We start from the raw sequence: 14,481 nt of genomic DNA on the forward strand, positions 1-14,481 counted from the left end.
TTCCCTGTTGTGCTTCCTGCCCTACGCTGCAGCACGGCGTTAACCCTGAGCTCTGAACGGAGCCAGCACTTCCCTGCACTGTTGGGATATTTGGTTTCAGATCAGCTGATTTCAATTCGAGGAACGAGTTCACTCAATCTCAGACGGGTCGGGCCTGAAAAATGTTGGACCCGGCAAAACGTGTTTGTTAAAAAGGATGACTTCAATCTGGACTTTATTTTCCCATAATCTGGGTTAGTTTTTTTTTTTAGTTTTTGAAAGTGGTCCATTATTATTTTATCTTTTTAGGATTTATTTTTGCATTTTTACGCTTTATTATAGAGTGAGATAGACAGGAAGGTATGGGAGAGAGAGGGGAGGACGTGCAGCAAAGGACCACAGGCAGGAATCAAACCCGTGTGGCTGCGACCAGGACAAAGCCTTAATGGTGTGCGCTCTGCCTGGTGGCCACCAGGGGGCGCCCCGAAGGTGGTCCATTATTGAGTGACAGTTTAGTCAATGAACGTCCTCCAAAAGCGCTGCTTTTGTGTCTGACAGAATGATGGAAAGGATCCCTACAGAGAGCACGACTTGTCTTCTTTATCTTTTGCTCGATCCAGTCTGTTTGTTATTGTGTCTTGCACAAGAATCGCTCAAAACTCTTGAAGTCGTTTCAGGGCATTTCCCTATTGTCATTACACCCTCAACCCTCCTTCACCTACATCTTTAGGATAACACTAAGCTATGTTTTCTGTGGTCCAACGCAACAAACTCTTGCTGGATCTCCACTCCCCAATTCTTGAGCAAGACCTACAAGACCACACAATAACAAACACAACGGGACAAGCCAGAAAGAAATGAAGTGAAGTATGTCAGTGGCAAAATCAAGGACTTTTAGACGTACGCTGTAAATGGGGTAAAAGGTACAAGTACATTGACAGGGCGCTACGGCCCCACGGGGGGACAAAGCAGTCTGACGCATGCTCACTCAAAACGTTGTGTCCGCATTTAGTCATTCAGACCCAGAATAATGGGAAAAAAATAGGGTCCAGATGGAAAAGTACAGACAAGAAATGAACAACGACACACCTTGGAATACAACAGTAGGTATTGGTTATTATGACCGTATCAACATGTTTGTTGCCATTATTTAAACCAACGAGACGATCAAAAGCAGCCCCGACTGCAGGCATGTGCTGGGTTACCTGGAGCGACCTGCTAGGTGCCTGATACGTTTTTTTATCTTTGAATCTGAACCCAAAGGAATTCTGGCTTCTCTTGAATTCTGACTCAACATAGCCGGTTAAACTGGTAATCCAGCCCTTGAAACAGGGCCCTGGTGTGTTGATGTTAATTAACACCTTGGTTAACCCTAACCCTAGCTGCTTGGTTTAATATATTGACAAGGACTTTGTTGACCTGGAAGGTCTAGCTCTAGTTTTGGGGTGAGTAGGCGTTTACTAATACAATCCAGTTAGAGGAGTATATGGACATTTTAAGTTAGTGTGTAAGCCTGTCCAAAGTTGATAACAGGAATTGTTTTGTTTTTTCCGAAGCCAAAGCCATCTGATAGATCACAAAGACCCAGAGAAACAGCTGGTAGAGGATACATTAATGGTCTGATGGATTAGAGAGGGGGGAATTACCACCGACCACATCCATGTAAAGATGGGTCTGGCTGGGATGGTTGCCAGGGTTACCATCCCGTGTGACAGGCAGCAGACCATCATGTGGTTGTCACTCCTGTGTTTAAAACGCATCACCGGCAGCTGGGAACGTACTTTGGTTGACTCCATTCTCTAGAGCCGGGCTCCCTTAGAGCAGAGCTCTGATAGGACAGGGCTCTTCTAGAGCAGAGCTCTGATAGGACAGAGCTCCTCTAGAGCAGAGCTCCTCTAGAGCAGGGCTCCTCTAGGGCAGAGCTCCTCTAGGGCAGAGCTCTGATAGGGCAGGGCTCCTCTAGAGCAGAGCTCTGATAGGGCAGGGCTCCTCTAGAGCAGAGCTCTGATAGGGCAGGGCTCCTCTAGAGCAGGGCTCCTCTAGAGCAGAGCTCCTCTAGGGCAGGGCTCCTCTAGAGCAGGGCTCCTCTAGAGCAGAGCTCCTCTAGGGCAGGGCTCCTCTAGAGCAGAGCTCCTCTAGAGCAGAGCTCCTCTAGGGCAGGGCTCCTCTAGAGCAGAGGCAGGTTTAAACTGGTGATGGGAACTCTAATCAACGCGGCTGGGTTTGGGTCGGCGCACACCAATGGAAAAGGGCGATTAAGAAAGCTAAAGAAGAGTTCACGTAATTATCAATCAAACTGTTTTGGGAAGATATTCAATAATGGCAAATTAGACAGGACCATTAAGGCTGGGAAGAATGTTATGCTTCTGCTACATTTAATCATCTACTCTGATTGTAGATTATGCATTGGAATAAAGCTAAGGGACTATTATAAACCTATGCTCTTGACGAGCAAGGGCGTGAATCATCACGAGATGCTAGAAAAATCCCAATAGAAATTCTTCCAGAAGTTTTTCCACTTCTTGGTTTGTCTTACGAATAAGCTGGGACCAGGTGTTATCTGATCTATTGTGTAATGTGCATCTCCTTAATCTGAGCGGTAGAGAGAGAGAGAGAAAGGAGAACACACAGACATTGAGCACACGAGAGCGACGGCGAGAGCCAGGGAGATAGAAGATGTGACGGAGACCTTCGGTCAGAAAACACAGAGGCCCCCCATGTCCCTGTCCCCTCACCAGGTTGTCGAGGTCGGGGTCTTCGCTGAAGAAGGCCTTGCCTTCCTTCTCCTGGCTGCGCACAAAGTTCTCGATGTCCACGTCGAAGCTGGCCGACGTGATGCAGTCCGAGCTCTGTGTGGACTGTTCGCATTTCTCAAAGAGGAGGGCCAGCAGCGGGAACAGAGGGTGCCTGCACCGAGACAAACAAAAACACAGTTTGAGAAATCATTTATTTTATTAAGTGAATATTCGGAACCTTTATTATTACTATTATATGCTGTATACACAATAGACAGATAATATATACACTTCCAAGGAATGACAGTCGGCTGTGACACCACCAATGTAAACTACTGTATCCAGATATGCAAACATAATGCAAATACTGATATATACTGTACATACAGTGTGCGTTGGCTCGATCTTTCCCCTCTCTCTTTGTAAAACATAACAAATGTGGTATTTTTCTACCATGGTAATCTTCAGGATTAGTGCTGTGTGATGCACTGTTGAATTCAGGATCCAAAAGCCTTCTCGGTCGGCTACAATAAGCCAATGCGCTAAAGGAGGATAACAAGGCTAAATATGTACCGTCTATTCAGGCAAAGAGACGCTCGGTGCTTGAGTTTCTGGAAGACACCGTTCATCACCAGGCACACGAAGCAAGCGCACCAGGAAGCGTCCTCTCTGAACCTGGCATTAAAATTAAGATCCCACTGGATCGCTAGAGGACCAGTACAGGACCAGTATAGGACCAGTACAGGACCATTCTGCTCTTAATGCCTGATGCATTAGGAGTCCAGTTGGGAGGTTGTCGGTACACACTCCACCCCTGCAGTCGTCGTGACGATCGTCCTCACCACATTACAGGACACACATTTATTTGCATGGCAGGAACATTAACAGTTATTTTTGACACATTGTTTGTGGACGGTAAATCGGACGTCAAAGGGTAGAAGAAGACGGCTCAGACACACTGGCCTGGACCGACCCGTTTGTAACCGATCCCCATTCATCCCAAGAGCGAAGGTGACAGAGGGAGCCGATAGAGAGACAAAGGGCGTCTGAGAGAGGACGAGGGCTGTACCGATATATGGCGGTTTTGTCTGCGTCCATGGGCGTCTGCGGCTCGTTGTGGGCGGGGCTCGGAGCTTCCACCAATGACCCCTCGATGAACTTCTGCTCCGAATCCCCTTCTGCCTGGGCCACACCTTGCATCTGCAGGCCAACAGATGAGACGATATGAGGCGAGCAGAGACACAGAGAGACAGCAAGCAGGGAGAATAAACGAGAACAGAGATGCAGGATTAAAATAAAGGCATCATGTGAACTAGCTGCAGGGGGAAATCCTTATAAGGAGTTATTTTAACGAGACAAAGCTGCACTAACGGCAAGGGGAATGGAAGAAGAAGAAGAGGATCAGCATGAGCGGCACTGGGAGGCGAAATGTGACCGAGAGCCTGAGCGCGGCAGGGAGGTACAATGGACCCAGAGGGACGGCGGCCGCAGCTTGACCCAACGTTTGTTTTGGTTCCAGTTTGTTTTGGTTCCAGTTTGATCAGGTTTCAACGGGGCAGCTGAGCAGGGGAACAATATCAGCATGAATAATATTTTTTTCCATTATTAATTGTTATTATCATGTCATTACATCCATCGCTCCATAACGCTCCTGCTTGGAGGAGATGGAGAAGCTGAGGATTCACCGGAATGTTATGGGAATGCCGGGCGCCGCATTTATTTAACGACGATTTTATAATGCTCTATTAAAAAAGGAGCGCTGATGGACTGGGAATCATGTGTCTCCCCTCCTTCTCTGGGGGGGGGGGGGGGGGGGGGGTTGAGCACCCTGAACCTGTCCTGTGACTACCAGCAGGCCGGGGGCCAGGCTGGGATCCAGGCAGAGACCCAGCATGGCAGACCCAGCCAGCGATCCCAGCTCCAACCATGTGACTCGGGTAACAATGACTTGGACTGAGCTCCAACGGGGCTAAAAATACTTGTTTGCTTGGGGTGGAACATTTCTCATTAGTCACAGATCTTTCCCCCCGCTCTCTTTATGAACACCCACGATATTCTGGCACTGGCAGAGTGTGTGAGTGTTGTAGTGAGTGATGCGCTTACAGGGAGGAGCGGTTTGAGGGAAGAGGTCCTTGCTCTGTTTTAACATTGCAGGTCTGCTGTATGGTTATTTGTTGAGGCTCATTGTGATCTGAGACCGATACAGTGCACATATAATACTCAAACAGGAGATGCAAGGACATCAAGTCTTATTGCTGCATGTTGCATGAAGAACGCCCGGTTCTCTTTTGTTTAAAGCTGTGTTTTGACGAGCTTACCGGGGGAGGAATATACTGGAACTGCAACAATACGTACATATCGCCAACTCAACCTAACTTTTTACATGGCTTGAGTACTTCACGTAGATTGTCAGAATGCACGACCCCAGCCAGGACTTCCCCTGAGACCCACCTGCTGCTCTCCTTCTTGGTATTTGTCTATGGAAACCGACTGGGCTGCCATCATGTTCACTGCAGAGGCTGCAAACACTGGGGCATTATAGAGAGGCGGGACCGCGGGCCAACCTTTACCACACACACACACACACACACACACACACACACACACACACACACACACACACACACACACACACACACACACACACACACACACAGCCAAGATCAAAGTACAATAGGCTTTAACATATGGATAGTACTTTTAAGTTTGAGATTGAACTTAAAAGTTTAACTAATATGGTGTGAATGATTTTATGATGGGATAAAGACATTTTGTTTAATAGATTATTTTTAATGGATAAAGGAACAGGGAAAAATATTTATCTTTCATTTAAAAATCGAAGCATAATAATTCAAAATAGCATCGTGCGTTCCTGAGGCCATTCTTCCAACAATAAACATGTGGGCATGCACATTGTTTATGTTTAAAGTTTATAACATTATTTTAAAAAAAGGGTATTTCTAATTATTTCAGTTTAAAATAGTAACTTTAACATAGAGCAAAATCCATTTTTGTCTACAGCCCATTGGGTGGTCCAACATTCAAAGACACTTCATTGATCCCATCCCATTAAGCCAACCTACGTGCATGTTGCGATAACACACACACACACACACACACACGATATCCAACATTTTCAGCAGATATCCGGGGGGGGGGGGGGGGGGAAGTAATACAAATAATATGAGTTGTGCGTATTCGTCAGTAATAACATACGACTGCTTAACACTACAGCAATCAAAACATTATCTCGATCATTTAAAAAAAAACAAAAAAAAACAGCTCAGCTTCAGCAGGGTACCTAGCCGCTAGGTAGCTCGCTAAAGTAGGCTACTACTAGCCGGACGGCTATTTTTACACAAGCAAGAGTTACGACAAGGATTTGCGGTGCGCTATCTGGCGCTCAGCAGCCGGCACCGGACCACGCAGACTGCAAACCGCCATATTTAGCAAGGAAACCTCTGCCAGAAAGAGAACCCCCATGCTAACACAGCGAGCTAACTGCCCGCTGCGGACCACTAGCGGCTCGTTGTTTTCGTTTACATCTTATGCGCTGTATAAAACAGCTCCGCATGAGATATCGTCCCGTTTCGCTTGGAAGCGTTATACGTGATCACATCAATACGTTATGGTCCGTAAAAAAAAATAAAGATCTACATTAAAAAAAAAAAAAAAAAAGAGCTAACATGCTAGCCGGTGAGGCTTCCTAAATCCTGCCCACATCAGTCAATCACTCATGGGAGGACAGCTGCCTGTCCCTCCTCTGAGAGGCAGAGCGGGGCCTTGCTTCCACCACTCGCCCTTGCCTTTCCACAATCCTCCTCTGCCCCCCAACAAAACGCCCGACATATTTTTTTTCCCCGCAGACTGAGTTTTATTTCTTCCTAGTGCTGCCAACGCTCTCCCATCCAGACACCCTCCGATGCTCCCAATGTGTCCGCATATTCTCGCCCTGGGCATTTTTTGTGTGCAGCCCAGATTGTTTGATTGATAGGGAACGGAAAAAGAAGATTTTGAGTGACAGCTTACCTGAGTGCCAATCTTCGTCACACTGACAAGCGGCTGCAGCAATCGGGACCCGCAGTTGTCGCGTTGCGTCATCGCGCAAGGACACGCACAGCCTTTGGCTCATGAATATTCATGAGATGGGAGGAGATATGAGGACTCAGTGGAGAGCCTTGTTCTCGCCCCCCCCCTCGAGTCCATGCACCCTGCTGGGCACGGCTGGCACTGCGTAATAATCCACTGCCCTCATTTACGCTTCTGCGTAAAGACATAACACATATTCTGTATCCATGGTTCTCGCCCATGTATAAATCGGTGGTGTTTCTCTCCCCATTTCCCCGCCATTGCCGCACTAACAGCAAACGAAGTCGCGGATGTTTACTAAGCAATAGTAGGCCTTCGCCGCATATAGATGTGATAATTAGGGCATGATATTCCGCACAGGCGGGCTACGAGTCAAAAGCGGAATCATTAAAATAGAAGGCAGATAAACCGCTTGCGCACTCAGCGCTATTCAAATGACCCCCCTGAGGTACGAATACACCATAAAAAAGGCGTTTGATCATCGCAGATTTCTTATGAGTTGCTGTCTCTCTTTGCACAATAGAACCGAGGCTTCACAAAGAACGAGACTTCGATTCCAATCGGTGAACTTTTAATATATCATCATATTTCTTTTCACAACACAATTAAGTGCACCATAGATACAAAGGGCAACCGCATCGCCATTATAAACAGACAAACACGTATTCAGGGAGAGGGTATTCCGAGATGGACTCTGTCACGGCTCTTCGGATGTCACCGCCGACTGCTTCAGTGCTGGGGAGACGGCCGGCCGGAGGACGGCTGGGGCAGGCGGTGCTTGGCCATCTCCAGATCCAGGTCGACGAATGTGAACGTGTTGTAGTTGTGGTGCTGGTAGTTCTTGTACGTGCTGTTGTCAAACGGCTCCTCGGGCTCCGGGGCTGCTGCTGCCGCCTCTGTGGAGAAGAGTGAGAGGGAAGGGGAGGGGATGTTAGGAATATAAAAAATACTAAATAAGATGAGGAAATCTCCAGTCTGGAACCCCAAGGCGTCTCACAGACCTGTCCCCATTTTAAGAGCTGAACATCAGAAGTGCTCAGAAGAGCAGATCACCAAAAAAAAACCTGACAAGACCCCCATCTTTGAATTGCATTCCAACCTGAGAAAATGACCTCTCTCCCTCGTGGAGGGGCTTGTTGGGAACCAGAATAGTGGCTTCTCAGTAGAACACAAACCACTACAGGCTTCGTATCAATTTGTCAACACGTGATAAGGTCTTTGAAGGCCCAATGCATTTAAATAGTCACACGTGTCGACAAAGGTATTTTACGGCCTGGGTACTTCCTACGATCACAGGCACCCCCCCCCCCCCCCCCCCCCCGTCCCCCCATCCCGTCCCCGCCACCCCCCCTGATGGAGACCGGAGCCAGGCAGGCGTGAAAGGCCTAAGGGGCTGAATTTGTGGTAGTGTTCGGAGGGGGGGGAGGAAGGAAGGAAAGCATAAGATACACTTGGTTGCAGCCAATCAGAATCACAGCCCGCGATACACAGATTATACAGGCACAAGCACACATAAAAGAGCCTGTTAGGTTTGTCCAAGCAAGAACAACTGCAGCTAGTGCTAATTAGAGCCTCTTGTGCTGCTAGAGGGGCTTCGCTGTGTCAGGCTGCAGACATGCTGTGATGCACCGAGTTATCCATGGGAATCTGCTCACAACAATCACACACAGGCCATTAACAGTCACTTTTTTTTGCTGTTGTTGTTGTTTATCAATAGAGTGGAAACGGCAGGAGGTTTGAGGAGACATGCATTTACGGCGTTCACTAACTGACACGTCGAACACTAATGTTGAGGAGTAGGATTTTGACCCAGGCGACGGGCGCACAACACGATTAAGGAAAGAAATAAACCGCAGCCAGAGGTGTGTAAGGGGAGGGTGTGTCCCAGGAAGGGGAGGGTGTATACCAGGAAGAGGAGGGTGTATACCAGGAAGCAGTCGATCAAGGTAACAAGATGTGCTTGTTATTAATATCTAAATATTTATATATATAATAAACTAAGAATTGCAAATGCCTTTAGCACATACTATATATAAATGTGTGTGTGTGTTCCTAAAATATATTATAGTATGTGCTAAAGGCATTTGCAATTCTTAGTTTATTATTTATACATATATAATAAACTAAGAATTGCAAATGCCTTTAGCACATACTATAATATATTTTAGGAACACACTAAAAAGAAAGCTATTTAAAATGATGAAATATATAATAATATGCCATGCGGTTTGCAACATCTGGTTCACTGTATCCATTGCTTCCAGGAAGACCTCCCCTGATCCCAAATGTCTCCCAGGTGACTTCACTTAAGACCTGATGGTTGGAGGACAGCATACTCCTCTGTAACTGGAACCCTGAGCATGTGCACTGTAGCATTAGCAATAGCATTAGCATTAGCCGGCACCCCTCAGGTTAAAGCATACAGCAGAGGAAATGTTTAGACACTCCTCCTGTAACTGTATCCAAACTGTGGAGCATGTGCCCAGTAGCATTAGCATTAGCGATAGCGTTAGCCGGCACACCTCAGGGTAACCCTGACCATGGGGAAAAAATGTCAACAGTACCCGATGAAATATAACAAAAAATATATATATATAAATATCATATATATGAAATCATAAAAGTCCAAAACAGAAGATGGGCAAAAGAGGTGATGAACACCGCAACCAAAATAGACAACAAACAAATAAATAAATAAATAAACAAGAGAAATGTTTCCAAAGTCCTCTGGAAGTGGAGATGCCTTTTAGGATATTCAGAAAAGAGTTAAGATCCAAAAGCAACAGAAGGGGGACGGTCAAAGTTGATTAGTGGTTACTATCTGCAAGCATGAGAGGATGCACAGGCTCTGCAGACGTCTGCAGAAACCTCAAATTGTATAAGATGTGCACAGTGTGTGGGTTCATGCACGCCACAGAATAAACCCTAAACCATTGTAAGTGAAAATCATGTCATTTAGGTGGCAACGGAATCATGTAGAAGATGAACGGAACGTGACCCCGTCCCGAGCACTTTAGCTTATGTCTCATGTTTGGATTTCTAATCAGTTAATTACTAGTGTAGTGATGGACCGGAAATAGACAAGTGGAAAGCCAGCGTGTTAGAGAGGCCTAAGGCTTCACTCAACCTTCACTGAGAGCCCCTCTTTGGAAAGAGTGGCAAAGGAACCAATGTGGTGAACATGAAAGAGCTATTGAGAAAGAAAGGCTATTAATGCAGAAGCATCTATGTGAGGGAGGTATTTGAAACAAACATTTCTAAATCGCTAAAACTAAATCTCAGGGACGGCACCGAGCCCCAACCAGTTGACCCTTGCTTTGTGGGGACAGTGAAGCCACCTTCATGAACACTGTGACGTATAGGATGGTGTATATATCTGTATAGGATGGTGAGCTGTGAGGTGCTTTTAGATCCACAGTGGAGCAGGAGAGGGAGTAGGGAGTAGGGTTTAGGTGGTGGTGGTGCGGTGTATACCCTCAGACGCTTCAACAGCCTCAGGCGCAGCTGGGCCCTCTGCTTGGAGTTCCTCCCCTGCAGCGTCAGTCAAGACTGGGGCAGGATCCACCAGCTCCTCAGAGCCCCCTACAGGGGCCGCAGCCTCAGAGGCCACCTCGACTGGGACCACTTCAGACACAGCCTCTGGGCTCTCTTCTGCTACTGGGGCTGCAGCTTCCACGGCGGGTGGAGCTTCTTCTGCCGGTGTAACTTCCACAGCTTGGAGTTCCTCCCCTGCAGCCTCAGTCAAGACCGGAGCTGTATCCACCAGCTCGTCAGCGCCCTCTACAGGGGCCACTGCCTCAACTGCAGCCCCCGGGGCCACCTCGACTGGGACCACTTCAGAGACAGACTCTGGGCTCTCTTCTGCCACAGGTCCAGCTTCAAGGGGGGCTTCAAGGGGGGCTTCAGCCACCGCTTCAACCGGTGGAGCTTCAGGGAGGGCTTCTGCTGCTTCTAACGGGGCCTGGGGTTCCGTTTCTGCATGAGCTTCAGCTGCAGCCTCAAGAGCAACAGCTGGTCCTTCCGATGGGGTTTCCAGAGAAGAGGAAGAAGAAGAAGAAGAAGAAGAAGAAGGGGGAGGTGATGATTCAACGGGCGTGTCTGGCGTCGGTTGGGGGTCAGATGGTAGTTCGGCAGCGTGTTCTTGGACCTGGGGAGCCGCGTCTGCGACGGGTTCTTCAGCCGCGGAGGAGATCTGTGGAGCGGAGTCCACCAACTCCTCGGACGCCTCACTGGAGACCGCTGCTGCTGCAGCAGCAGCAGCAGCCGTATCCACGGAAACCTCAGCTTCTTCTGCGGTCTGGGTAGCTGAGGGAGGAGGGCTCTCCACCGGAATGGTTTCGAGCGCAGGCGTCTCCCGCTCGGCATCTCCCGTCTTCATGTCGTCTCCGGGAGCGACGGCATCTTGGCTCACGCCGACCTCTCCGGCAGAGGGCGCTGTGGGGGAGGACTCCTTCGTCTTCGTCTTCGTCTTGACTCCCTCGTCCTCAGAATCAGAATCAGAGTCGGAGTCGGAGTCTGAGTCGCTGCTGGATGAAGAGGAAGAGGACGAGCCGTCTGCCGATGCCTCTTCCGGCGGAGAGGAGGCGGAAGCTGCCGGAGTCACGTCGTCTGTGGTTTTGGCAACGACGGGAGCGTCGGTAACCGCCGCCTCAGGTAGGGAGGGAGGGGGCTCAACAAGCGTCGCGTCGACATGGCCCGCTGGACTAGCTTCCTCAAGGAGCTCTTTGGCAAGTGGTGCTTCAACAGCTGCTGCAGTCGCCGGAGGGGCGGGCGTGGCGGCGGCGGCGGCAGCGGCGGCTGCAGCGGCGGCCACACCCACAGGGAGGGCCTCGCCGAGAAGGGGTTCACCGAGAAGATGAGCCGGGGGAAACCCGGCGGGCGCAAGCCTAACGGGGAAGGCGACGGCGGACTTGTAGGCTAGCAAGGACGCTCTCTCATCCGGGTTGGGGTTGGGGTCAGCTGCTAGAGTCACGTCGTCTGTGGTTTTGGCAACGACGGGAGTTTCGGTTTCCGCCGCCTCGGGTAGGGAGGGAGGGGGTTCGACAGCGACCTGCGGGGCCGGCTCAGCGTGCACAGGGGGAGCGGCCTCAGCCACAGGGGGCGGGGTTTGGGTAATCGTGTCGACATGGCCCGCTGGACTAGCTTCCACTGCTGCAGCGGTGGCGGCCACAGTGGTCTGACCCACAGGGAGGGCCTCAGGTTGGGGTTCACCTAGAAGATGAGCCGGGGGAAACGCGGAGGGTGCAAGCCTAACGGGGAAGGCGACGGCGGACTTGTAGGCTAGCAAGGATGCTCTCTCATCCGGAGCCTCTACTGCAGAGGAGGAACGGTAAGAACAGTTAAACAGCCACATGGAACCGGGTCAAATGCTCGACTGGAACCACATCTAAGAGAAGGCAGCTGTCATGTCGTCATCCTGGGAAAGGTTTCTGGGCCCCCTTGTTTAGACCCAAGCAAGTGTTAACAATAATATTTTAGGATTAGACAGAATATCGATGGAATCAAAGGAGGAAATATCTGGTTGTCAAAGTATCTGAGGCACACTTAAGAACCCTTACGATAAACCGTAACCCAAATTCAACAATTTAAAGTAACAGTTTATTAAGTTGTGGGGTTATTATGATTTATAGGATTGATTCAACAAAGACAATAGACATCTTATCAGGAACTGAAATATGGAAAAACTGGAAAGTGGAAATCTCAAGATCTAATATTTGGCACAAAAATAAACAGTGCACCGCAACACACACAAGCAATTCTGTTGGGGTAGCTCCGCAACCCCTCTCTGGTACCACCACTGCACGGCCCTTGTTATTTGAATGAATGGCACCACCAACACCCAGTTTGTAACATTCCTAATATCTCAAGGGCTTTCATCAGTCTGCTTTCACCATTGTGAAACCTCATTTGGCAAGTGTGACTTTGGCAACTGACATTTATTTAAATGCAAATGGTTGGAGATCTTTGAGATTGCCACTTTAACAAGTGAATAAATGACGTAATACCCATTAACTTTATTTAATATGAACTGGGCCATGGATGTGGATGGAAGTGGGCAATAAGGGTTAGCCCTGGGGGTTAACCTTGTTACATTAACGCTATGAAAGATAATCACATTATCTTTGTCATTTAACATTATTTCAACGACAAAGAATAAACATAAACAAAATGCATAGAGGGGTAAAGAAGAGGATCAGAGTGGAGGCGTGAAAAAGGCCTTACTCTTGCTCGGAGCTCTGCCCGGGTTAGCTGGGGGGTCCCCGCCCTGTGTGCAGAGGGCCGCCGCCGCTGGCCGGCGCAGCACGCCCCAGCTCTCCAGCTGCAAGGCCTGCACACAAGAGGACGGCCAACAGAAACAACATGACGGAGATTCAGGAGGGATACAGGACAAGCTGGAGGTCAAGGACCCTCACACTTTGGTCAACATGCTTCTACATCGTACAATGGTGACTTTGAAATTATGAATAGGATTTATTATTTGAAGCAGTGACATAAAAACAAAATACACAAAATAAAATACACTTAGTAGGTTGTGATTTTGGTGCCTCTCACCAGGAGGCAACAATCTACTTTTAAGGAATTAAATCAGTTTGGCTTGGTCCTTGAGCCCAATACAAGAGGACGATGGTATACCAATGGTAGTGCAAGCCTAGTACTGGGATTGGTACGATAGATATACGTAGTAATAACATATAGTATTATTGATTGGGCCTCACGGTCAAACACAATAACAAACGTATTGTGCACCTCAACACTCATCCCATAAGGGACAACAACTGTGCCAATCAAAGAGGGGCATATCAAGTGGAAGACATTTTAGTGACTATAATGTTGAACAGAATTGACTACGCCTGTTCATTTAAAGGAATGAGTTCAAGGCCCTACCTTAAGCTGGTTTGGAGTGTCAAGGCCCTACCTAAAGCTGGTTTGGAGTGTCAAGGCCCTACCTAAAGCTGGTTTGGAGTGTCAAGGCCCTACCTAAAGCTGGTTTGAGTCAGGAGCTGATTCATCGCTTTGTGTATTACAAAGAGGGCACCGAATTACACCACGACAGTGATGTAATTCGTGACACTTGCTTCCTAAAGTATGTCCAAAGAAACCCGCTGGCGCACTGTTTTGTGTTACAATGTTGAGTTTGACTACTGAAAACAGAGCGTTTTTGGACGATCCGATGTGTCCCCTCCTAGAGTTGATCTCAGCGGTACCATCCCTGAACTTCAGCAGTCCGACCGGGGTCAGACAATATACAGGACGGGACACTGGGCGGAGATATACACCATGTATGTATTCACCTGTTAAAACATTGGTTTTCCTTTTGTTGAACGACAACACCATGAAATCATGAAACATCATAAAACGTGTCATTTGAGTATGATTACCTTGAGAGAGCCAAGTCGTCCTATCCGCAGCAAGGAGGTCGCCATTTTGTGTTACCAATATTATGTTCCGGGTAGAAACCGGCATTAGTTACAACATATATATTTAAATAGTGTTTAAATACTATTAAATACTATTATAATACTATTACATTTAAATAGTATTTAAATAAATATATATAAATAAATAAACATAAATAGTAAAAAGTATATATTTCTTTCCTCATAATGATTTAAACCCATTATATAATAACAATATTGCTAGTCAAGATCACCTAGAATAATTTACCAACCAATTGTCT

General features: G+C 47.9%; 2 protein-coding genes across 4 annotated transcripts in view; both read right to left on the minus strand.

The window, feature by feature from the left end:
- Window positions 1-6,777, minus strand: part of pknox1.1 (pbx/knotted 1 homeobox 1.1) — a gene marked incomplete at its 5' end in the record, with an annotated part of 11,791 nt that extends 5,014 nt beyond the window's left edge. Inside the window, 4 exons of one of the 3 annotated variants that reach the window (XM_084478306.1) lie at window positions 2,715-2,886; window positions 3,784-3,914; window positions 5,166-5,278; window positions 6,744-6,777. In XM_084478306.1, the coding sequence (XP_084334432.1) occupies window positions 2,715-2,886; window positions 3,784-3,914; window positions 5,166-5,219 (357 nt within the window). Of the gene's footprint in view, window positions 1-2,714; window positions 2,887-3,783; window positions 3,915-5,165; window positions 5,358-5,701; window positions 5,756-6,743 lie in introns of those variants that run through there. The other 2 variants (XM_084478308.1, XM_084478307.1) reach the window with 2 other exon arrangements.
- Window positions 6,778-7,357: 580 nt separating this feature from the next.
- On the minus strand, window positions 7,358-14,227 carry ndufv3 (NADH:ubiquinone oxidoreductase subunit V3; the record flags this gene model as incomplete). The annotated part of the gene is made up of 4 exons (XM_084478576.1): window positions 7,358-7,699; window positions 10,278-12,116; window positions 13,026-13,131; window positions 14,183-14,227. The coding sequence occupies 4 exons, from the start codon at window positions 14,225-14,227 to the stop codon at window positions 7,533-7,535; spliced, it is 2,157 nt and encodes a 718-aa protein (XP_084334702.1). The 3' UTR covers window positions 7,358-7,532.
- Between the last annotated feature and the right edge of the window lie 254 nt (window positions 14,228-14,481).

Source organism: Micromesistius poutassou, assembly GCF_964030765.1.
Source record: "Micromesistius poutassou genome assembly, chromosome: 14".
Taxonomy (NCBI): Eukaryota; Metazoa; Chordata; class Actinopteri; order Gadiformes; family Gadidae; genus Micromesistius; species Micromesistius poutassou.